Here is a 23548-nt window from a genome sequence, read left to right on the forward strand (position 1 = left end):
TTTTTTTCTTTATAGTATTTTATTTGAACTAAGGACATAATTGTCCCATAGAATCCTGTGAGAATTACTGCTTATGTTATTTTACAAGTTATTTCAACTCCTAAGTGTAGGGGATTAATTTGGCACATCCATGTCTGATATGTATTTCTTATTCAGAGATTTTAAAGTCACTGTCATTTTTTGTATACAGTATATAGGTAACACGGTTAATTCATAAAACTGTATGTACAAAATGTGATGCTAATTTGCACAATGATCAATTCTGGTATAACATAGTTTATGATGGTAAATGGGATGATTATTGCTCTCATAGAGTAAATCCTGAACATATATATATATATATATATATATATATATATATATATATATATATGATTTAAAGTGACAATACTCTTGCCCACCTAAAAAATGGACGCTCAGAGTCCCACGCTGTCTTACGTATATTCTAATTTGTCAATGGTCTGAAGGTATTGACGACTCTGATTGGTCCATTGTACCTCATGTGCCGCGTCGCGATTGGTTGTCACCTTGGAGACCTCACCTGTGTCTGTGAGCCGAGACGGAGGCGTCGCTCTTACGGAAGCCGGCAGCATCCATTTCGCGACCAGTTACGCAACGCGCTCCGTACCGGCCATGGCGAACGATGATGGCAGCCCGAGCGAGGAGTCACAGGTCACCTATTACACCCTGGAAGATGTGAGGAAACGGAACTGTGCTAAGGAGCTGTGGCTGGTGATCCACGGCAAGGTCTACGATATCACCCGCTTCGTAGAGGAGGTGAGTCTGTGAGCACTGGCTGTCAGTGTAATACACATGTCCCTCATATACAGTGTGTCTGGGCTGCCTGACTATGGTGGGACCAGATGTGCAATCCCTCAGTGGTTGTGGAACCTAAAGCTTCAGTCTGATTTTATATATATATATATATATATATATATATATATATATATATATATATATATATTATATCCATCAATCATTGTAAACTTTGCATCATTAGCACTATGTATTTCATGATAGACCTGAGCTCCATGATACTGGTACCACACACACCCCCTCCCTACCTGCTGGACCACTTGTATACAGTATGTAAATATCACTATATATTCTTATTTTCTAGACTTAGGATGTTATGATGCCCAGACACACCTGTCTGGCCACAGATGTAGGTGACCATATGAAATGTCAGGGGCTAAAGCTAGGTACACACTACACAGTTTTCATCCAATAATCGGCTCAAACAGCCGACATACGACCGTTCGTTCAAAAGTCGGGTCAGTGTGTACAGTTACACGATGGTCGAAAGTCTGCCCAAATGGCCCGCCTCATTTGGTTGGTCATACCGTTTAATATTTTCGTTCCAATCTCGTTTCCGCTGTGTAGTGTGTGTATAAACTTCCGACCGATGCACAACAGTGAGTATGAAATTACAGTCATTGCTCACGACAACATGGCTGTAAAAAGTCGCTAAAGGGACGTCCGCTCTTCCTTTTATAGTCCTAAACAAGGCTAGTGTGTATGCAGTCCATGGACCGAGCGATCGGACAATCAATTGGGTGTAAAATCGCTCGGCATAAAAAGTTGGTTGAAATTTCTGTAGTGTGTACCCAGCTTTAGTGAATGTCATCTGCCATTAAGTGTGTACATGGGCAGTAATCATGAAATGTCAAACATCTCTGAGACACATAAGTCCCAGTGACTGTCCTTGCATATTCTACTTACAATGCCACTTTACAGCAGTTCCTAATCTTTTCTATGTTGTAAAATGCCAACTGTGCTGCTGTCAATGTTTCTGTGGAGCTACTGAAAGTAATGGGGAATCAGGTAAAGACCAAATGCAAAAAAAAATATGTATTGTCAAACACCTTAAGATACTTACATTATTTCATAATTTAGTAAATACAACAGCAGAGCTTATTCATATAAAGTAAAAATCCTATGAAAATTCTGTTTTTGTTTCTTTTTTTTTAACATAATTCACTGGGGCAGGCGATAAGAAAGTAATTACCATTTGCCTTTGTTTGTTTCTTCAGTCTGCTATTAATGATTCATAGTTATGCACAGTGTCATGTGACTACCATGTCAACCACAGTCACATAGCACATGATGTGGTGAGCAGAGAGACTGGACTGTAAAATCCCCCATTCCTTTCTTCCCTCTGCCATCACATGACCACTGTGGCTTCCTACACCGTAGACAACACTGAGAAGTATGGAAAGCATACTGGATGTTTGTAAGGAATGCACACCTTTTTCAACTTTCCCAATATAACTAAGTAAAAACATAACATAATTAGACACAAGCTGAAAAATAAAACCATTAGTCCTTACAAGAGCTGATAAAACAGACCTGTAAATACTGCACACTCCCCCCTGAAAAAAAAGTGCAGACTAGTTGGTTATGTAGGTTCTTTTCTGCTGTCTAATTCTATGTTTCGCTGAACTGCATAGAACATAGGAGATCTATGTTGTTATCCATGACACAAAACTAATGCGCATTGTGACCAAAGGCATGGCTGAAAAGCACAGGAAGAAGCCAAATAGATATGTAATGTAAAAGTTTCAGTGGGGCATGTACATTCTAACAAACATTGTGAAGCTGGAAAACCATTACCACCTAGATATGAGTATTAACTTGTTTAAACAACTTGTTGTTTGGCCGAATAGCTGTTGTTATGGTCCACACATCATTTTTACACTTAAGCCCAAACAGGTTTTTCCATACGGATAATCCAACAAGAATGTGACCTAGATTGACGCTGCTCAGAGTTTCTGAAATCAGGCGTCTTGTAACGTTGTGATTGGCAGCTCAAATTTCCAGTGCAGGTTTTCATTCATTAAGTTGTGTAAACCATCGATACTATACAAGTGAATCTCATAGCTGACCAAGAAATGTTATTGTCTCACTATGTCAGATCTTTAAATGAAATCTACTTTAGCAGCTGTCACTCAGTTTATTAACTAGTGTATCATTCCAGAGTGAAAGAATTGTATGTAGCTATCTGTGTTGAAAAAGAAAACCAATCAGTTTTATTAGTGATCAGAACAATCCGTTTATTAATCAAATCGTAAAATAATTGTATAAGAACATATTTTTACTTTGGAGCCATCAGACCATCTTACAATAGCTTCCTCCAGCATCAGTTAGTAATTGAAACAAATATTTTCAAAGGCATGTATACGCAGCACATTATAAACTTCAGCCTGTCATAGCAATATAATTGACATAAAAAACAGTCTTGTACATTTAATCAAAATATTTCTTTGATACTTGAAAATAAATCAAGGTTGATATTACAGTAAGTAGATTAAAGCAAGAGTCTGCAAATAGTTTAGAAACTTAGGAGCTAGTCTAAAAGTTCAGTAGCTAGAGAAAGTTTAACCCCCTTTTTTATGTGTTATCCACTAATAGCGAATCTTACACATAGCCCCCACCCCCTCTTACACAAATATACTTAGTAATGCTCCATGGAAAGTTAAACTCCCCCAAAAAATGGGACCACAGAAATTAATTTCGACCCTCTACATCCACATGGTGACTCAGGTGTTCCTAGGTGGTCTTGGGTCACTGTGGCACCAAAGGGAGGGTGACCAGGGGCAGTTATTAGATGAACAGTTGGCAGTATATGTTGATGGATGTAATCTATGTGCTGCCACCCATGTTAGATTGCAGTAAATACAACCATTATATTTTGCACCTCTACAGGGACATGAGCTGTTCATTTACAGCAGCAGGAAAATGGTGCATAAATATTGTCCTAACTGGTTGATATGGGCCAAATTCAAGTGTTCCATAGAAGTCTGGAGGGGGAATGGGCCGGCTGTTTCCCTGAGCTCCACGTCCTCCTAGCTCTGTATATCCATCTCTGTTTCAGACATTTATTGTAAAAGTATTTTTTCATTTGGATGTTGGCTCTCTGTAGATGATATGCATCCGACATGTGTTCTGCTAGGCAGAGAATGGCGTTGCTAGTTACTTATTGTGACAGGATGGACCGCCTATGCCACCCTGTCTGTTGCATCTGGGAACCGGCTGGGCTTACTTTGCCACCGTTCCCTTTCTTTATCCCAAATACGCCCTCTTGCCGCAGTAGGATGGGCTTACAAATGCTGCCACCACTGGACTCCTTACCGGCATCCAGTACCGGGTTTCTTCTGGTTAACTGACGCTGCAAGTGTACCCCGTTACTGGCATATCTGGGCTGGTACTCCTAACTTCTTACTATGGTTCAGGGGTGCTGTGGATGGATCCCCCCTGGCATATCACACTGACCAGAGCTGCAGGATAGCAGGCAGAGCGGTGGTACCGGAAAAGCTGGGTCCAACCTCAGAAACAGCCGGCGAACGGATTAGATTTATGGTCTAATCTGCAGGTCACAGGAATACAGCAATATTGAAGATGTTTTCAAGCAGGTCATTGAAGCAAGTGGTGTTTATTTGCTCTCTCACTGGTTTAAGGTACCAGTAATCAGGTCAGATGAAACAAGAAGTACATTTCAGTGTACAAGACAGTGCTTTTTATACTGATTTGGATACAAACTATTTTTAGAATCGGGATACAATGTGTTTACACAAACATGGATTTACATGCATTGCAAAGCTAACAATATTTACACTTCTCTATTAATTTCTAGAGATGCTGTGATGTCCTGCATCTGGTTTTAAGATGTAGAGAATCTAGGAGCCAGCCTTAATTAAAAGTTCAATGTTGGACTTGCACACATCAAAAGATCTAATTAGCATGGGGCCCCTCTTCAGACAGTCCAGAATACACATTCCTAAAGACAGGTACAAACCCCAAGAAAGCTACACCCCTCCCCCCCATAACAACACACAAAAGACTCCCATCCAGAAAAGCTTATTGTATCAGATATATACCTTAAGAAATAATGCATCTCCTCTAGCAAGGTTAAACAAGAAACAAATTTCTTCCCCTGGTCTCAGGAATTAAAGATTTCCCTTAACCAAAAAATACACAATATCAAAAATAAGTGCACATGCAATTATATAAATAAGCCCCCTGCGCTCTTTCCTCTTAAATAAATTTATACAAGAAGTTATTTATCAGTGATCCAGTCACACTTATGTTGACTTATGTTTGCTTATCTTGTGATCTTCAGCATAGTATATCATAGTGTCCTGTGATCTCTTATCTTGGCCCTTAACACACAATAACATCCTTCTGTTTTGGACTTTTACAACGTTATTATTCTGCATTATGTAATTGTTTTTATTATTACATATTGTGTTTACTACACAGGCATATTGTGGCAGATGGCTACAACTATAAAGTTACTTTTGCTACTTTGTAGCTGATATAAATAGATATCGGTGTTTGTATTGAGCGTTTCACATGAGCTGTTTGTTTTTGCAAACAATCCAATTAGCCATACTTATCGCTAGCAACAACAATAACATGAAGTCAGTGGGTACATTAGGACTTGTCCACTTAGATTTCTTTCTTTCTTTCTTTCACACCTTGTGAGGTTTGAGTGGATTTTTGTGTAGTGTTTATTGTTTTGTGCATCCAGAAGCCTGACAAATATCAATCATAATTTTATATGTTGAAGAGTAACATTTTTTAAAAGAACTACCTGCATTTGTGAAGGGCTGAGATCCAACAACTCTCTCTGAATTGCAAGCCCACACGAATCCCCCTCTCCCCTTCCCTGCCTTTGTTGGTGCCCGCCATTATTTAAAACCCCTGGTTGAAAATCCCTTCAAGTCATTTTGGTTTTGCTTGTTTTGTAAGTCGATATTACCATTGTTCTGTTGTTCTTTATGATTTAGGCCAATTGTGTTTGTTGGACTATTCAACTCTGAATTAAATAAAACATTAAAAAAAAAAAAAAAAGTTTCTAAAATTTTTAGACCAATCTGCCCAAGTGGACTAGACCTTCGGGCAGTGTTGGCTAACCTGTGACACTCCAGGTGTTGTGAAACTACAAGTCCCAGCATGCTTTGCGAATATATGGCGGCTTATTTCTGGAAGGGTATGATGGGACTTGTAGTTTCACAACACCTGGAGTGTCACAGGTTAGCCAACACTGCCTTAGGGCCTTTTTATATGGGCATTGAGGTGTAGATAAAGGTCGGCACAGATTATACATTATGGTGGTACGTGCACCGATGCCACCAGCCATCCAAACCTTCCACCCTGTCCGATCACAATTTTATCTATCCAATCAGTGGCGAGTGTAGGCTGGTATACGGTGGTATGCCATACCACCCAGTGTTCTACCCAGAAAATGTTGCCAGCATGGTGCTATTAAGAAGCAGCCAGGTGGGGACAGTTGTAATACTTTGCAGTAATAATAAAACATTTGGAGGTTTTTGCCCACACCTGCCAGGGCTGGTCAGACTGGTGGTCAGTGGTCTGTAGTGCTGACATAGTGCCTGTTCTAATAGGAGAAACAATGGTTTGTTCCGGTGGTTCCCAAAGTGTGCGCCGCGATCGCCCTAGCAATAAAAAGAAAAAAACAAAAAAACTTTCCAATCATCCAGCGCCGGATCCTTCTCCTCACTGACTGCCGGGGGCATGACGTCATCCGTCAGCCTCATTGAGGAGCAACAGCAGAGAGGACGTCAGGAAAGTAGGTAAGTAAAGGAAGTGAAGGGGGGCAGAGAGAGACGCGCTGAAGGAGGGGGCCAGAGAGCGTGCGCTAACAAAGAGGGGGACACAGAGTGTGATATGGCGAAGAGGGGGGTGGAGTAATATGGTGAAGGGGCGCAGTGATATGATGAAGGGGCACAATGTGATGGTGAAGGGGCCTAAATACATCTTAAGTAATTTTGACCCAACTACTTAAAAAACGGGACTACCCGGTAATTTGGCTTAGGGGTGCCTTGGAAAGATTATGGTGACCCTAAGGGTGCCTCGAACTGAGAAAGTTTGGAAACCACTGGTTTATTCTATTATAATAGGACTCCAACAGCCAGGTGACAAGTAAAAACAGCCGGGTGGAGCACCCAGGAAATAGGAGCTGGGGAGAAGACTGCCGCCACTTCTACTAATTGCATTCATTGTAAAACTCTCAATTTCCATTCACTTACGTTGTTCATACCACCAGCTTCTATATTTCCTCTTCAACCTCTGTTTCCAATCCAGATTTCTATAGTGAATAGTTACTTCTGGCTGCAGATGGTACAATGTCCAGCAAATGTGGTCAAAAACGATGTGTGCCAAACCATCTATTTACTTGGTTGATCAGCTTGTGTGTCTGAGCACAATCTGTTCTATTGAATACAGACATTAGTTGTTTGTCCAGCCCAAGGTTACCCTTGTGTTTACACACGCGCATTTATTCAATTGCCCCTTTTTGTAGCCTATTAAACACATTTTCATATTGATAGTGCGAAAATAATGAAAGAAAATTGAGCGTTCAGAAGTTGGCACTCGGTACAATATAACGCACTTCTGCATTATATTCTGTCCTTTCTTTTAACAGAATATAAGGTTTTGTCTACGTTTTTATCTAGCCTTTTGGTTTCATGTATACGAGCCCTCTGTTACCGGCTTTAACTTTCCAGATTGGCCTGTATCTGTAACCTGTAACCTGAAACGGCAATCTGCTCACAAAGAAGTAGATGGTATCCTTGCCCTTGTGGCTGCCAGCATCTACTTGGCACTGGGCGACTGCTCCGTGCAGGAACTCCCCAGTATTTGTGTTGCCTTTTTAAAATGTTTGATCATTAAACATTATGAACTGCTGTTTGCCCTTGGGTCTGAAGGGGTTACCTTTTGGCCAAGCTGATTAAATACATCTGTATCCTTTTGGAAGGGATTGTGCAAGTTGTGTGCTTGGCTAAAAAAAAAGTGTTTGCACAATACATTTTACTAATGTTCTAATATTAGTCTTTTAGTGCAAACTGTAAATCTGAAAGAAACCGCAGATAAAAAAGAAGACATTAATATTTGAAATTGCTGTCCTGTATGACAATTCCTAACAGACAGGAATACAGGTTTAAATGACAGAGTTCTTGTGTGTGTTTTTTAATAGAAACAGATGGGTTCAAAGTTTCTTATGGTTGTACGTTGTGATAGCCTGATGTATTGTTGCCAATTTGTGACCTTTTGGCACTTGATAAAAGTAGAAGTTGTTTGTCGGCCTCAATGATCTCTGGTCCCCCAACTTGCAGGAACTTTGTGCCTGAACTATGAAAAGCATCTTGCTCAATAAAGCTACACTATCGCCTAGGAAAATATATTTGTAAGGTGCCCACTCAACCTAGCCAAAGCTCTGACGACTGCTCCATGATTGACCTGTGACCGAAAATCAAGAAGGGAGGGGGGGGGGGGCTTTAAACGGATGGTGAGCTTGTGATTGTGCCCCCTGCTCACACCATTTCCACCACCATTTAAGCATTTAAGGTTGGTCAATGAATTTAATAATACTCCCTGTAATACCGAACCAGCAAGTTAAACAACCGTCAGAGTACTGAGAAAAAAAACACGGAGTGTAGCAGTCCGTATGGCTCCAGCTACGTTTCCTGGCTTTGATTGTTCATTCACAGATGCCTGTTGTCAGACGGCCTGTCAACCATTTGACTATATTTGTGGTCACTCCAAGTACATTGTATATTCCTTTAGAAGAAACCTAATACAGCACATCAACGCAATATTTGCCACAATTTACGTCCCACAGGAATCAATATAATGTATTCATGTTTCATATGCATATGTGTGAAAAATCATATTGTTTATTGAGAAATGTGGAAAATCAGTGGGGCATTCCATTTCTGTTTTTTCTTTTTTTCTTTTCTTTTTTTTTTTTTTTTGTCAACCCTTTAAGAGATAAGTATTAACTCCTGAAAATTTAATTTTAGGTGGAGTTCATTAAGTCAAATAAAAATTCTGAATGTTACTTACCTGGGATGACGATACTTCTTCTGTTTTGTCCCAACGTCTTATCTCCACTGCCTGACTGTGAAAACGGAAGTTGTGTTCCACTACAGGAATAAATGTTCCCTAGGGCTGTTTTAAAGTTCATTGTCATTTCCCTCGGTGTGCTCAGAATGAGTAGAAGCAAATAAGAGAGAGTGATAGTGTAAACATCCACTACAGATGTTTATCATCTGAAGATGAATCAAAAATATTTGCAACTCATTTTATCACTTAGGTAATTTTAAAAGGAAAAAAACAAATAAAACCCATCTATTCTTTAAAGGTGTTAAAGTACTTTCTCAGATTCCTAGAGGTTGAGCACAATGATTGAACGCTTGTCCCCAGGGTTTTTAAAGGTATTCCTCTGGTTAAATGACCAAGCGCTGGATAAGGGTTATTGGTACTTGTCTATCCGGCATTCCGGCACTGACCGAGCGCTGTGGTGACATTGTACACCATTCCTCTCCTCTTTCTAGCTTGTATGGTATTCATTGTGATGTAACACTTTGCGTTGGTATGTGCTATTGAATATAAAGCAAGAGGAGCTTCAAAACTTAGATCTAGAAACCCATCATATCTGTTACCATGCAGACTGGGGCATTGATGGGAGCTGTGTACAGTGTCTGTACATCTCGATTGTCAGCTTTACAAGAAGTAAAAATATAAACTATATATTGTCTGTGTATAGCACTTCCTGCTGCCCTAACCTTCCTTGCACCTCACTCTGCAAAACAGCGTTGGCCAAGCTAAGGCTCTCAAGGTGTCGTGAAACTAGAGGTCCCAGCATTCCCTGCCAGCTATCTGCTGGCAGAACATGCTGGGACTTGTAGTTTCACTACCCCTGGAGAGCCACCGGTTGTCCAGAAGAGCCAGTGTGGTGCAGTTTGGACTATTCTCCCAGCTGTTTATACAGGGTGCACTGTTAAGTGCATCTCTCCGTACTAGCGTCCGCAAGATACCCAGGCATTGGAAAAGCCGACAGTGTACAGTGGTGTGGGCCACTGTGCATGAGTGTCCATGGGTAGCACGTAGTTAATTTTACTTTTTTGGGGGGAGTAACCCTTTAAAGCAAAGTAATTAAAGGGAGTCTTCAGTTAAAATGAATCATTGCCATAAATACACCAGAGTTTCAGGTATTTCTACTACTCAGTGCAAGTGGCATTGTAAGAATACTGGGTAACAGTTTCCACATGAGGGCGCTGTTTGCATATAGACGTGTGCTCGTCTGATGCACGTGTTTCACCCGTAGTAAATTGCCCAAAGGGAGGGCGGACCACTATCGGAAGGGTTGAAAGTTTATGTTGTGCCCCAAATGTAACGTTCACACAGCTGTAAATTGTGTATGCAACAGCCCTGACATCAATTAAAGCAATGACACTGTTTAACCCAGCCCCAACTTCTCTGAGGTTTGCTTTCTGGCTCAGGTTCTTTTAGGGTTTTGATTCCCATCTTGTTAATAGGGTGCGGCAAGATGTGTATTTGTGGTACTGAATTGCAGGCAACTAAATACCTTTAAATACCTTAACATCCAAACCTAATGAGAACTGGCAGACCTCACTAATACCCTGTTTGAGAATTCTATTCCAATGAGCAGAGCCAAACTTGGGGGCATATTTACTAAACTGCGGGTTTGAAAAAGTGGAGGTTTTGCCTATAGCAACCAATCAGATTCTAGCTGTCATTTTGTAGAATGTACTAAATAAATGATAACTAGAATCTGAATGGTTGCTATAGGCAACATCTCCACTTTAGTAAATATATCCCTGAGTGTTTATGCTGCATTCCAGGCATTGTGTGAGAATCTGCACTAAAATTGCTAATAATTAATCCCTCGAACACCCACCTCCTTCATTATTTGTACTAGGACAAACAGGTGGCTGATAAAAGCCCAGCAGAGAGACCATTTAAAAGGCATAAAATGAACATAAAACCATTTCTGAGCTGTTGGCATGTCCGAAGTTGGCAGCCAATGAAGATGAACCTGAATCGTATGACCAGCCGGTCTATTACATTAAAATACCCATCTCCTATACTATCCATTCCTTTTATTGTTTTAACTTATATTGTACAACTTCTACCAACTGACAAGTCAACTTTTATGTGCACTAAGCTTTTGAACTTTATTTTATTTCCCAAAACATCACTTTTCTTTTGCTTTGCTGGATGTGTTTGTTTTGATCATTTTAACTTTCACCATCTTTAAGAAAAAAAATCGGAAAAATCGTTTGGTTTGTTTATGGTTGTAAGTTACTGAATAAGATCACGCACTTAACCCATAAAGAGTGTTTTTACATAGATGTTTCCCAATAATTCTGAAGGTATGGTTTGATCAGGGAAGATTGGGCACTGAACAGCACACATCAAACTTCTGTTACATGGTTTATGATTGGGTGGGAACAGGTCACATGCTTTCCTTGCACGAGTTATTATATCCCAATGGCTTCCAACTATCACGCTCGTTTTCTCTTGCAACATCACCCTGCTCCTTCAGGCATCGAAACTCTTTAACAGTGTACAACAAGCTTTATATAACCCTGTTTGCAAAATACCACACATCTAAGGCTGTGTTCGCTGGCATAATATCGCCGGGCAAATTAATGATTGTTTGTGTAAGCCAAGAAATAGTGGAGTCAAAATGTTAGTAGCAAGAAGGAATACTGGCTTAATCCACTCGGAGTACATGAGATGAATAGGATCTTTTGTGCATTTAAGGTGAAGTAGTTTTTGGTTTACTGTTCACCAGAATCTAAATTCTCTGAATATTTCACAAAATTAAAAGAATAATAAAATCTTAATTACAATTACACAATTTGTTTTCCCTATTTGATTATTTTGAATATAGTTAGACTTTCCTTTAAACTTTTACCCTCGACACACATAATATGTCTTGTCTTTATGGTTCTAAGTAGGCAGTTCCTAGAGACTAATTATATACAATTAGAATTCTAAAGAACTGTATGTTGTGTCCCAAACAGTGATTTATATCTTGTTTTATTTATCTCAGTATTTTATTGTAAGACCCCTCTTATCATAATTTGTTTCAGTTTTGTGCTGAATCTGCCTGTAACTTGAGTATGCTGCCTAATTACTAATAGAGAAAGAATGCAAGAACATGTATACATTCGAGAATTGTCACAGGTTTTCTGCTACAGAGGTATTGGTCTTTACTACAGGCAATGTAATACAGGTTTAGCTGTACATAGATACTTTCCTCCCCACCCATTTTTTGTTTAGGATGTGAGTGATTTGCCCCTTTGGAGGTCCAGCTTCCATGTCTAAGTGAGCAACTAGCAGCACTGTGGTCCACAGATCACGGAGAGGAGCTCACTGAGCAGGCTCTACTTGGTATTTGAGACGGAGGAGAGCAGGATCCCAAGGTAGACAGTAAGGAGTAGATGGAAAGTCTCAGGGAGACGGGTTAATTTGACCCAAAACATGGGGAAGTCCGTTCAGGGGTAGCCTTACTGCAGCAGAATACTTCCGCTAGCACCCAGGGGAATCCCTGATCCTCCAGGAGTAAAGATCAGACTATTGCCAGTGGATAGGGGGCTCCATTATTAGGAGAACTGATAAGGTTATCTCTCACTAAGAACATTAGTGTCTTAGGTTGCTGTCCCCCGAAACTGTGGTTCACAGATCAAGTAGATCGTTGGATGGGACTGGGCAGGTCTCGGCGATCTTGGTATACATTGGCATCAATGACAAAGTTAAAAAGGATTTCAGGGAGTTGAGCTGGACGTTAAAGACAAGGTAATATTTAAGTGTAACCTGTGCCATGTGCTACATCTGAACCACAGTAATGACATAGAGAAGTTAATAAGTAGCTGAGAGATAGGTGTGGGAAGGAGTGTTACTGATTCATGGACAACTTGGCCGATTTCTCAATCATCTTTACACTCTACTGGAAGGACGACCTGTACCTCCATGGGAAGGGAACAGATGGTTAGACTGGAGGTGTTTGTAACCCAGGAAGATCTAAACAGTGACCGATATGGTCTAACCATGGAACAAGGCTTGGTGAAGAGAAATGGCGGGGGAGGGGGAGGGGGTTAGTAGAACGATAGGTAGTAGTATTCCAAACAAAAATAGAGGAAATAGATGATGTTGAAGGTTGTTATATAGTGGGTAACGCTTAAACTGATGGACAGAGAATACTGCAGGCTATTAATATTAATGTTCTAATTGACGTAGTGGTCTCTCTGCCCCAGTGGACCGTGGTCTAAATTCTCTATCACATGAACCCACATATTACCCTACCAGTCTGTTTGTGGACTGTGGGAGGAAACCCACCCAATCATGGTGATATAGTTGGAAGCAAGCTCTTGGCTCCAGCACTAAGGCAACCACTCTGCATCACTGCAAGATACCTATATAGTACGTGAACATGCAGAGGGTTAGACAGATACGGCAAGTAGTGATTGGAGATGGTATAAATACTGGTCCCCAATCACTAATGCAAATCGACCAAGTAAAATGCAGTCCTCATTTTGGGTGATTGCCCAAGTAGAAATGTGTGTACTGAAATTGCCCGATAGGAACTCTAAGGGGCAGATTAATTTCTAAGCAATGTGCTGCCAGAAATGCAAACCGTTGTGGGTACTATGGTGCCCCAGAATCGTGGTTTCTCCTGTGTACCTCAATAGGGTGCAAGGAGAAGTCTGTGATGTTGCATCCGAAGGAAATCACTAAGAATTGAATTGGCCAGAAACGCCAGCGAAAGGAGAGGGATAAAGGCCCTGTCGATTTCAATATTTTTATTAGAAAGTAATGTGTCCATATTTTCAGATGACAGAAAGCTTTGGAAGATTATTAATACAGAGCTGAACATTAAGGGGTAGCTTTACTAAAGGCTTTAGTCTAACACTTCTAAAAAGGCAAAGTGGAGGTGATGCTATGGAGCAACCAATCAGATTCTAGCTATCCTTTTCTAGAATGTACTAAATAAATTATAATTGGAGTCTGGTTGCCATGGACACCATCTCCACTTTTCCTTTTTTAAAAGTTTTGGTAAATCTATCCCTACAGAAGGACTTGGATCAAAAGTTCAATGTAGAAACATGTAAGGTAATGCATTTGGGCCAATGTAGTAATTGTGCTTCCTATACATTAAATGTGATACATTTGCAGAGATCTAGGATGGAAAAGGACACAGGTTTACTAATAGATATTAGTAGCGGCTCAGTGTCAGGCAGCTGCTGCAAGAGCTAGTAACGTGTTAGGTATAAAATGGGACATCATTGCTCAAGAAGCAAATGTAACTCTGCCATTGTATAAATCATTTGTTTGACCACATCTCTAATCTGATGTACAGTTCTGGATGTCTGTGTATAAGAATTAATAAGGAAGAGATGAGGGTTTGCCTTGATGATAAAAGAAATAAGGCGTTTTAGTGGAAGGGAAAAGGTGCTTAAGCAGTAAGCAAATAATATATGCTATATTTGAATGTATACTCAAGGACTATACGGGTATGATGGGACATACACTGCATCTGGAGCCACTGACCTTTCCACTATCTGTGTAGAAAGGGATAGATGGGCAGATGCGGGAGTATGCCCAGCTGTTTCGTGAGTCCGGGAGACCTACCCGTAATTCGTGGGTCTCCTATGACCTAACTCAGTGTTGGCTAACCTGTGACACTCCAGGTGTTGTGAAACTACAAGCCCCAGCATACTTTGCCAATATATAGCAGCTTATTGCTGGAAAGGTATTCTGGGACTTGTAGTTTCACAACACCTGGAGTGTCAGATTAGCCAACACTGACCTAACTTCTCCTTTTATAATATAACCTCTCAATTCTTAATTAGCTTACCAGCTTCTGGACCCTCAAGTTCTCCTCCTGTGTCTCGGCATTCATTACATCTCCTACATAAGTAGCATAATTGTTACTGTTGTAATTGTTATGTGTTCTTTAACCTAATTAAACTTTATCTGCCCTTTCCCTGCGAGTTTCTGCCCTGCTCAGTGTTTGTAAACCTTCATGGTAAAACTTGCAAATCTTGACAAGCTACTTTCTGTGCCATCTACGAGGTCATTAATAGAACAATTGAAAAGCATCGTACCCCTACAGATCCTGTGATACATTGCTAATAACTTAGGCATGGCCTTAATGTGTTTAATTTACAATGCCCCTCTCTTTTCTGCCCTCCAACCAATTATTTTCCCCTGCATACAATTTTTCCACAGTCCCTTGTACACTCTGCTTGTGTACCAATCTGAGTTGTGGGACAGCAGGTACCTCTTCGTATTTATCCTGTTGCGCTTTTTGAAAATGGTATAATTAGAATAATGAAGATTGATAGTAGAAATACTTCATGTCTAGGTGATTCATGGGAAATGTGTATAAAGATTATATTTTATTCTGTGGGTAACTAGGCATGTGCCAGACACAGGACACAAGTTGTATGTTTCTTTATCATTTGTTTTTCCATTTATTAGTATTTACTTGTGGTGGATTTTTGTCCTGTTTGTATTAAAAGGTTAAATAAAGCTTTTGAAAATTGATATAATCTGCTATAGCCTCCAGAAAGGAATGTATTGCTTTACTACTGCAAATGTAATTACATAATCACCTATACTAATTTGGTTTAAATGTATTTCCGTAACTTCTAATTGACCACAAGATGAGCAGCATTGGTCATAGTGTGGATTTTTCCCTAATAGAGAAGCATGAGAGCTACATAAAAGCACAGATCTATAGACCCGTCAAATTTCTGTATTTTTAATACCGGTTGAGACTATAAATTTTACATTATATGACATGACAGTGGACCTATCTTACAGTGGCCTGTACCATTATTATTGAGAATGCAGGCTAATAATTCAGTAGAAGCCAATAGCGATCACTGATTCCTAATGTATTGAAAGACTACACTAGAATATTGGTTCAACCCACACAATAGGTGAGGTGCGCACTGTAATTCACTGTCGGCGTAATGACTTAATGAGCAGTAAAAGCGGGAAATTCATCCCAACTGTCCTTGCTGTCGGGACAAAGTCCTGGCTGAGCTGGACAGTCACCCAAAAATTAGGACTGCCCCACCAGAATCGGGACAATTGGCAGACTGTGCTGGTCTCTCCTACCTGTTGTTGCCTGAGTCTTAAGCTGAGTTGCTGCTTGTCTGGCTCCTGGAATGTTGGGGCCCTGTTTGGGAACTAAGGGACAGGTACATAAAACATGGAAAGTCTGGCAGTGAGTGAACAATTTAGCACCCCCCCAACCAGCCCCAATGTTAAGTTAATAGCATCCACTTTTAAAAATTAGGCCTCCTTAACTGAAACCAGTGCTGACATTTAAATGCATAACATCCATATTTAATAAATCTGTTTCCTCTACCAACCCCAACATTGAATTTGTAACAGTCTCATTAAATAAATAGACCTCTCCCCAATTAGACCCAACATTAAAGTAATAGCATTCAGAATTAATAGATGTAATAAATACAGCTATTTTCCCCCAATGAGCAGCAATATTAAATAATTGGCATTCCCATTTAATAATAATAAATATTTGGGATGCACAATTAATATACAGTCCTGCTGCTCCATAATCTCAACCCCACATTAAAGTAATAGCCCCGAAATCACCCTAGCATTAATTAATTAATGTCGTCGCACAACCTTAAATTAATAGTCTTTACTTTGACCCACTATTTAATTAAATAGTCCCAACCATCAAATAAATTGCCAACACAAATTAATTTATATTTTTCACCCACTATTAAATGATCCTCGCCCAGCCTCCACCCCTATTACAGTAAAAGCATACTTGCCCACTCTCCCAGAATTCCCAGGGAGAGCAGGGTATTCTCCCGCATTCCTGACCACTTCCTAGTGAAGTGGGCAGGATAGGAGGCTCCATGACTCAATTTGCGGTGAATAGTGTCCATGTGGCCCCGCCCCTGCGGACAACTGATGCTCTTGCATCACGAGGGCAGGGCTAAAATGATGTGATTTGCTGCACCATGCCCCTAAATTTCGCCTACCCTCTAGGATCTCCTGGAGGGAAAGGGTATAAAAAGTTGGTAAGTACAAGTAAGAGCCCTCCCCCACACTTACCTTCTACCATCCGGCTGTGTCGATTTCGGAGGCAGACACTTCTGTCTTATTTCCTGCCCGGGAAAGAGGACGGCGTGCTGTATAATTTAGAAGCGAGGCGCGGAACAGGTCTGTGCATCTGCAACAGTAAAGTGACCGGTCTCAAGGAGGGAGGGGATCAGCCTGTCATGGAGTCCTGGAAGGGGGAGGTTCTGGGCACCTGGAAACTTTGTTGGTGACCTAGAACTCGCCCTGCACTGAGCAGATTCCTGTTGCATACGTTTCAGAGGGCAAATGAATACCTTGGGAATGCAATGGGGGTGAACTGGTAGGACGGCATTTTAGAAGCCTGAGGAAATGCATAAAAAACATTTCTACTCTTGGCACGGAGACGCCTGCATATCCTGCCACATAGATTATTTTCTACGTTTGCAAAGAAGTAACTATTCATTATCCCCATAAGTACATTAATAGCTCTGACACGGCCCTGTGATTATAGGGCCATTAAGTATAATGTATACCCTAATTTACTATGAAAGAGTACCTTGTAGCAATCACAAATGCAAAAACTCCCATAGCATTACGAAACATGAGCTGTTGTGCATCGTATTTACTGTACTGTGAAATGGGTGAGAATAGAGGCTTGTACCCAGCTGCAGACAGAGAGGTCTATGGTCTTGGACTTTAAATAAATTGATAATGGCCAGACTTGGAAAGAGAGTCTTGTTTTTCGGCCATATTGGCAGTTTTGAATCCTACTGGCCCAAAATTGCCGCTTCTGTGCACCCAAAACCAATGGTCAGCTGGGGAAAAAAATATTTGATCATTTATTGGCTTTTTTTGTAAATATAATAGTTGGGCAAATGAGTTGTTTAAGAGGAGCCTCATGCAGTGTGTTCAGCTTGTGGCCAAATACACACGCGGCTATGGGATGCACACCCGTTGGGTCATCCTGATCACCCCCTGAACTACTGGATCTGTGCATTTTAAGAGTAATTTTTTATTTATTTTTTTGTGCACCAGTTTCCTTAAATTAACGTTAATTTTACCCTTGGTTATTTCTGCAGCATCCCGGTGGAGAGGAGGTATTGTTCGAGCAGGCAGGATCTGACGCTACTGAGAGTTTTGAAGACGTCGGCCACTCGTTGGACGCGCGGGAGATGCTGAAGCAGTATTATTTAGGAGACTTGCACCCGGTAAGGCAAAGCAATCTGTGTATGTCTGCGGAGCTGAACCTTCAGTAGCCATTAAATACAAGTTCTTCCCCTACAATTCCATTACCAGTGCCTATAAATATTTAGCTGAACACCCACATCTATAGCACTATGCCTGCACTGTGAAGGCCACATTTGAAGCTGTTCAATCTGTTTACTATCTGTGCAATGTTTCAGGATTATCAAGCTCTTTTTTCACATTGTCTAAAGAGGACAATTGCATCCTTGCCATAATCTTCTTCTTCAGTTGTAAAGTTGACCTGCCGCGTACCACTGTGAACTCGGGCAAACGCAGGATTTGTAGAGAGCGGTTTCCACACCACGCCACCAGTGGGCGTGACCAGCATGCATGGGGGCGTGGCTATAATATTAGACAGTGCTTGGCTGCTCTCCAACTCTTCCTATCCCCATAATATACATGGGCAATGCTGCGTGCACTACTGTTAGGTGCACGCAGCTCTCCCTTTTCAAGCAGAGCCGTGTGAAGCGGGGGCAGGGTCCAGCCACCTCAATTATACAGTGACCCAGGCTTGGAGGAGGGGTTTCCGGGCACTAGGTAACCCCCCCTCGGTTTGCCTATGGAAGGCATCCCGTTTTGTGGGTTAAAACAGCATGCAGTGTGCTAGGAACCAGTGACCTTGCTGAAGTGCGGCCTGGGCTGATGTTCCTGCGTCCTTGGTTCCTAGTGATAAATAGGCCATATTCTTGATTAATGGTTCAGGCCCCCATAAAGGAGGCATCCACTGTGTGTACTTGACAGCACCACTTTAAAGTGAACCTGTTACCTTCACACAGTGGAGGCAGCTGTTTTATAGGCTGAACAATTATTCGCTATACAGAGTTCCAGAGGACTCAATACGTTCCGTAATATTTGTCCTTGAAGTTCCCTTGTGATGTCCCTATTACCTAGAGCGTTGATAGGGTCACTTTATAGAATCGCCAAATTCCAAAACAATGTCCTTTTCAGATACAAACAATGAAGGTTAAGTACATAGCTCAGTGTTATCCATACGTTGCACTATAGCACTATTAAAAAGTCAAGTTTTACCCCCCCCCCCCCCACCACTCCCCTGTCCACTACAGATGGAGCTTCTCACATATTTTTAGGATCATGTAATGATGGCATCTCGCACAGGTCAAAAAGCTGTAACTACAGGCATTTGAGTAAATTAGACCATTGTCCCTGCCCTATCTGTGAATGAATGAATTGAGCACTGCACTGCAAGTCTGCAAAGCTGTCATTCCTCCTGTTTCTTAGTCCAATGTCAAATAGTGTCTTTACTTGCTCTTAAATAAATAATTGATATGATTAATTTATTACTTTTATGTCTATAAACATTGCATTAAAATGCTTTTGAGCTGGTTGGCTTCACTTATTTATTAAAGATCCTCTTTGAAGTTTTAGAGAAAAAGAAAAAACTCTGACAACCGTTTTATTGTAGAATAGGAATAAAATTGCATAGTTACAGCGTGTGTACATTAATTATCCCTCTTATTACTATCCACTGCCCTGCCATCTTGAGTATATTTATTCTAAGTATGTCAGAAACCCACATAGTGAAAACTTGTAAAAAAAAACAACAACAATTTGTTGTATAAGATAAGCAGGTTTTTCCATAATCCAATATATAATTTTTTTGGTTTTGTTTAAACTGTGTAAATAATTAACCTTGAGACTGTGGTTTTATCTACTGTCTTCTACCAGTTAAACTGACTCTGTTTGTTTTCCTTTCACTTTTATTAACAGGATGACTGCAAAAACCGCAGTAAAAAGGTAAGAATGTCCTATATACAAGCTACCAAACCTTTAAAAGGAACATTGATTTTGTAAGGTGTCTTTTGCTTGTTTTGACAGTCGCCACTAGGGGCAGTGTTGTTATACTATTGAATCTACTGATATTTCATATTGGAACTGACAGGTTTCACCTAAAGGATATTTTACATAATGTCTTCTGCATAATGCACAATAATGTGTCCTAAAACCAACACGGCTCTCAAGTGTTCCTCTTTCCAGGAGAGGACACACAAATATTTTGCTATGTGCAAATGCAGGAGGTTTGCTGCAGAGGAAGGACACTTATTGCTGCAGCCAACAGATCAGATTTTAAAACAAAAATAAAAAGTTTATACATTATATTAAATATAGATATGTGTTTTGTATATAGATAATACTTTATTTTACTACTGTATTTTAGCTAATAACATGCCTTCCTTCTGTTAGCAGATATGCAATCTTGTTACATCATACTTGCCAACTTTTCCTCGTTGGCTTCAGGGAGATCCCTTGGGAGGTGGGGGTAGGGCTTGACGAATCGCATAAGTTTGGCACTGCCCTCTAAACGATTGTCACAATTTTGTCCAATTACAGCAGGGGGCGGGGCTAAGGTCTTTCATTAAATCTTGGTCTCCATGAAAATGGCCACCTCCATAGGCATCAATACATGGACATAGGACACAATTTTTTAACTGTCATATGGCGAAGCCAACCACGTCTTGTACTGGCTCAGCATCAGGGAGAATTCCAGACTCTTCAGGGAGTGAGGGAGATCACCCCTATTTCAGGGAGTCTCCCTGACATTCAGGGAGAGTTGGCAAGTATGGGTTACATTTGTGATGAATGAGCCCCTTGGGGTAGTTTTTTGGCAACCAGACGTAGCGATACCTAGAACATTTATTCTCGCCCATAGAAATCCCTAGCTCTTTACCTGCCAAATAACGACTGTAAATAAATGGAGTAACACTGCTGTCATCCTGCCAGTAACGTGTAGAGTATACACTTCATGTTACTGGCAGGCTGCCCTGCAGAGATTAAATATGACTTCCGACTTTCCTAATTAGACCTTCTTATAATTGCTGTTTATTTTCTTAATGATCTCTTGTGCCCCCCCCTGCACGTCGTGTTTACCCTGGGCTTGTTATTTCCGCCCTGGTTGTGTACACGCTGCAGGCTCCTCCGGGGCTATTAATTAGGTCACAGTGCAGCTCACTACTGGTTTCAAGGAGCAGAGTAAATAGTGTTTTCATGGCTTTAATAGAAAACCAAACCTAAAATACCACTTCATCCATTAACCAAATGCCACATGGTAACATGACCACAGTGCAGTACGCAGTGGCCCTAACACGATCACATTCTGTACCTGTCCTGCATTGGTTTATTTAACAGTTGTCTTTTCTTGCAGGATGACTTGACCAATGCATCGTCTAGTTCATCCAGGTAAATGGCTCTCTTTATGTTATACACGTGCGATATTTATGTATAGGTGTCTAAATAATGTACTTATAAAACGGTGCTTAGTGATGTTCTATGTTCTGTGTCCTTTAAATAAGCCCAAGTCCTGTGAATGTTTTTAAGGTTGCAAAACTCATGGTTGGCTTCTAATATCCTAATAATATACAGCAGGGGGGGGGGGGGTATTGCCTATGCCAGTGATTTCCCAGCTAGCATGTCACAACACCGAGCTTCCAGCACCACAAGACTTTATGGGTACTTGGAAATCTGTTACGATGAGTTTGATATGGACATTACATTTCGGCTATATTTTCATAGCAAATAAAATTAGCTGTAATATTTGATTGTCAAACGCTTATTTATTCATTTTATGTATTTGATCTTGGTGTGCATTTTGGGGTATCCATGCTGTCAGGTGTGGCCTTATATCCAATACAGGGCCCTCCAGGTGGCGGCTACTTGTATTACGCGCCAAGGTATTTATATAGTATAGTACACACACAGTGCCAGTTAGTAGTCTGCGATGTACACAGAAAATAAATAAGAAAGCTTGAGAAATAAGAGACAGAGGAAATACGTCACATCAGCAGGTGTGGCTATATGAACTACACAAATAGCTCACCATACTAATGTAGCAGATCATGCTTGGCCAGGGATCAAGATATAACCAGGTTTTCCTCCCCCATGAATACCAACCCCCCCCTTCCAATGCATAATGCACAATATGCCCCTGCCACGAGCACGGTGCCCAGCCATGTGCACCCCTTATTTACAGACTAGATGCATATTCAATAACTGATACCTCTTGAGCTTTTTTGATGATGATGATGATGATGATCATAGGGTTCTCCAGCTGGTCACCCCCTAAGTTTGACCTGCACTTGGATTTAAAAGGCTGGATGGGGGGGGCACTGGGAACAGCCTCAGGGTGGTAGTACCCGGGGGAGGGGGGGTGCACTGGGAGCAGCCTCAGGGTGGTAGTACCCAGGGAATGGGGGGTGCACTGGGAGCTGCCTCAGGGTGGTAATACCTGGGGGGGGTGCACTGGGAGCAGCCTCAGGGTGGTAATACCTGGGGGGGTGCACTGGGAACAGCATCAGGGTGGTAATACCTGGGGGGGGGGGGGTGCACTGGGAACAGCCTCAGGGTGGTGGTACCCCGGGGAACAGGGGGGTGCAATGGGAACAGCCGCTGGGTGGTTATACCTTGGGGGCCTTTTGTTTTGTTGTTGGATTTTTGAGGGGGTTTTTTCATCATAAATTTGCTAAAAGCAATATATACCTGTGATAACACTTACAGATTGTATTACACATAACATTTCTGTACCAAGGACACAGACTGCTTTATGACCTTTTACTTTGTTCCTGCTCCCCTTACAGTTCCTGGTCCAATTGGCTGATCCCAGCCATAGCGGTGCTGATTCTTGGCTTCATGTATCGGTTCTACTCCTCCTCCTCCTCCTGAATGTCACCCTGCCGGTGTCTTCACGCACAAGAAAATGAGCAGGATCCGAAACAGAAGTAACAGTCCTCCGACATCTCTGCCACAGATCCGGATGTAAAACTTTGAACGGAACCTCCTCATTTTTACCTGGTGAACGAGAACTGTCATCCATGCTGTGAGCGTGCATTGTGTTTTTATCCCTATCTCAACTCTGGATATTCTTAGAGGACTTTTTATCAGAATATTGCTGTCAGGTTGTGTCCCAGAGCATGCCTCTTTCTTTGTATTCTTATAACGCTCTTCATATAAGGAGCCTACTGGGTTTCCAGATTATCCGTTATTTGCTTGTATCATTACTGTTGCAGAAAAGCAGATTTTGTTTTGAGTCTGGTGAAGCTCTGGATGCATGTTGGAACAAACTGTATAATGTTCAGCTTTTTAAACTTTTAATGCTCGTGGAGGTGAATGATTCTCTGCTTTTTAAGTAACCAGAATAATTGTCATCAATGTCCTATTTACACTTAAAGCCATAACTATGGGAATTCAGAAGTCACTGATTTTAATAAACTTTCTTGTGTCTTAATTCTGATTCATTTGTGCATTGATTTTTTTAGCCTTTATAATTGGAGTCTTATGAGTGAGTGTTTAAGCATTTGTGCAGTTAATAGTGAATGGAACTTGTTTGCGACGATCTACAAATAACTGTTTGACACTAGTGGTCTGTTGCCATGGAAACGGCTTTGTT

At 41.1% G+C, this 23548-nt stretch overlaps 1 protein-coding gene across 1 annotated transcript; it reads left to right on the forward strand.

The window, feature by feature from the left end:
* The first annotated feature begins 512 nt into the window (after positions 1-512).
* On the forward strand, positions 513-23392 carry CYB5B (cytochrome b5 type B). The gene is made up of 5 exons (XM_075189104.1): positions 513-777; positions 17985-18113; positions 19879-19905; positions 21311-21345; positions 22740-23392. Exons 1-5 carry the CDS (start codon positions 634-636, stop codon positions 22822-22824), a joined length of 420 nt encoding a protein of 139 aa, XP_075045205.1. The 5' UTR covers positions 513-633; the 3' UTR covers positions 22825-23392.
* Positions 23393-23548: the final 156 nt, after the last annotated feature.

This window comes from Mixophyes fleayi, chromosome 10 (genome assembly GCF_038048845.1).
Source record: "Mixophyes fleayi isolate aMixFle1 chromosome 10, aMixFle1.hap1, whole genome shotgun sequence".
NCBI lineage: Eukaryota > Metazoa > Chordata > Amphibia > Anura > Limnodynastidae > Mixophyes > Mixophyes fleayi.

Coding starts and splice junctions, on each gene's coding strand:
- CYB5B (XM_075189104.1), top strand. CDS start 634: ATGGCGAACGATGATGGCAGCCCGAGCGAGGAGTCACAGGTCACCTAT. Junction 778..17,984: donor TCACCCGCTTCGTAGAGGAG/GTGAGTCTGTGA, acceptor TTATTTCTGCAG/CATCCCGGTGGAGAGGAGGT. Junction 18,114..19,878: donor ATTTAGGAGACTTGCACCCG/GTAAGGCAAAGC, acceptor TTTTATTAACAG/GATGACTGCAAAAACCGCAG.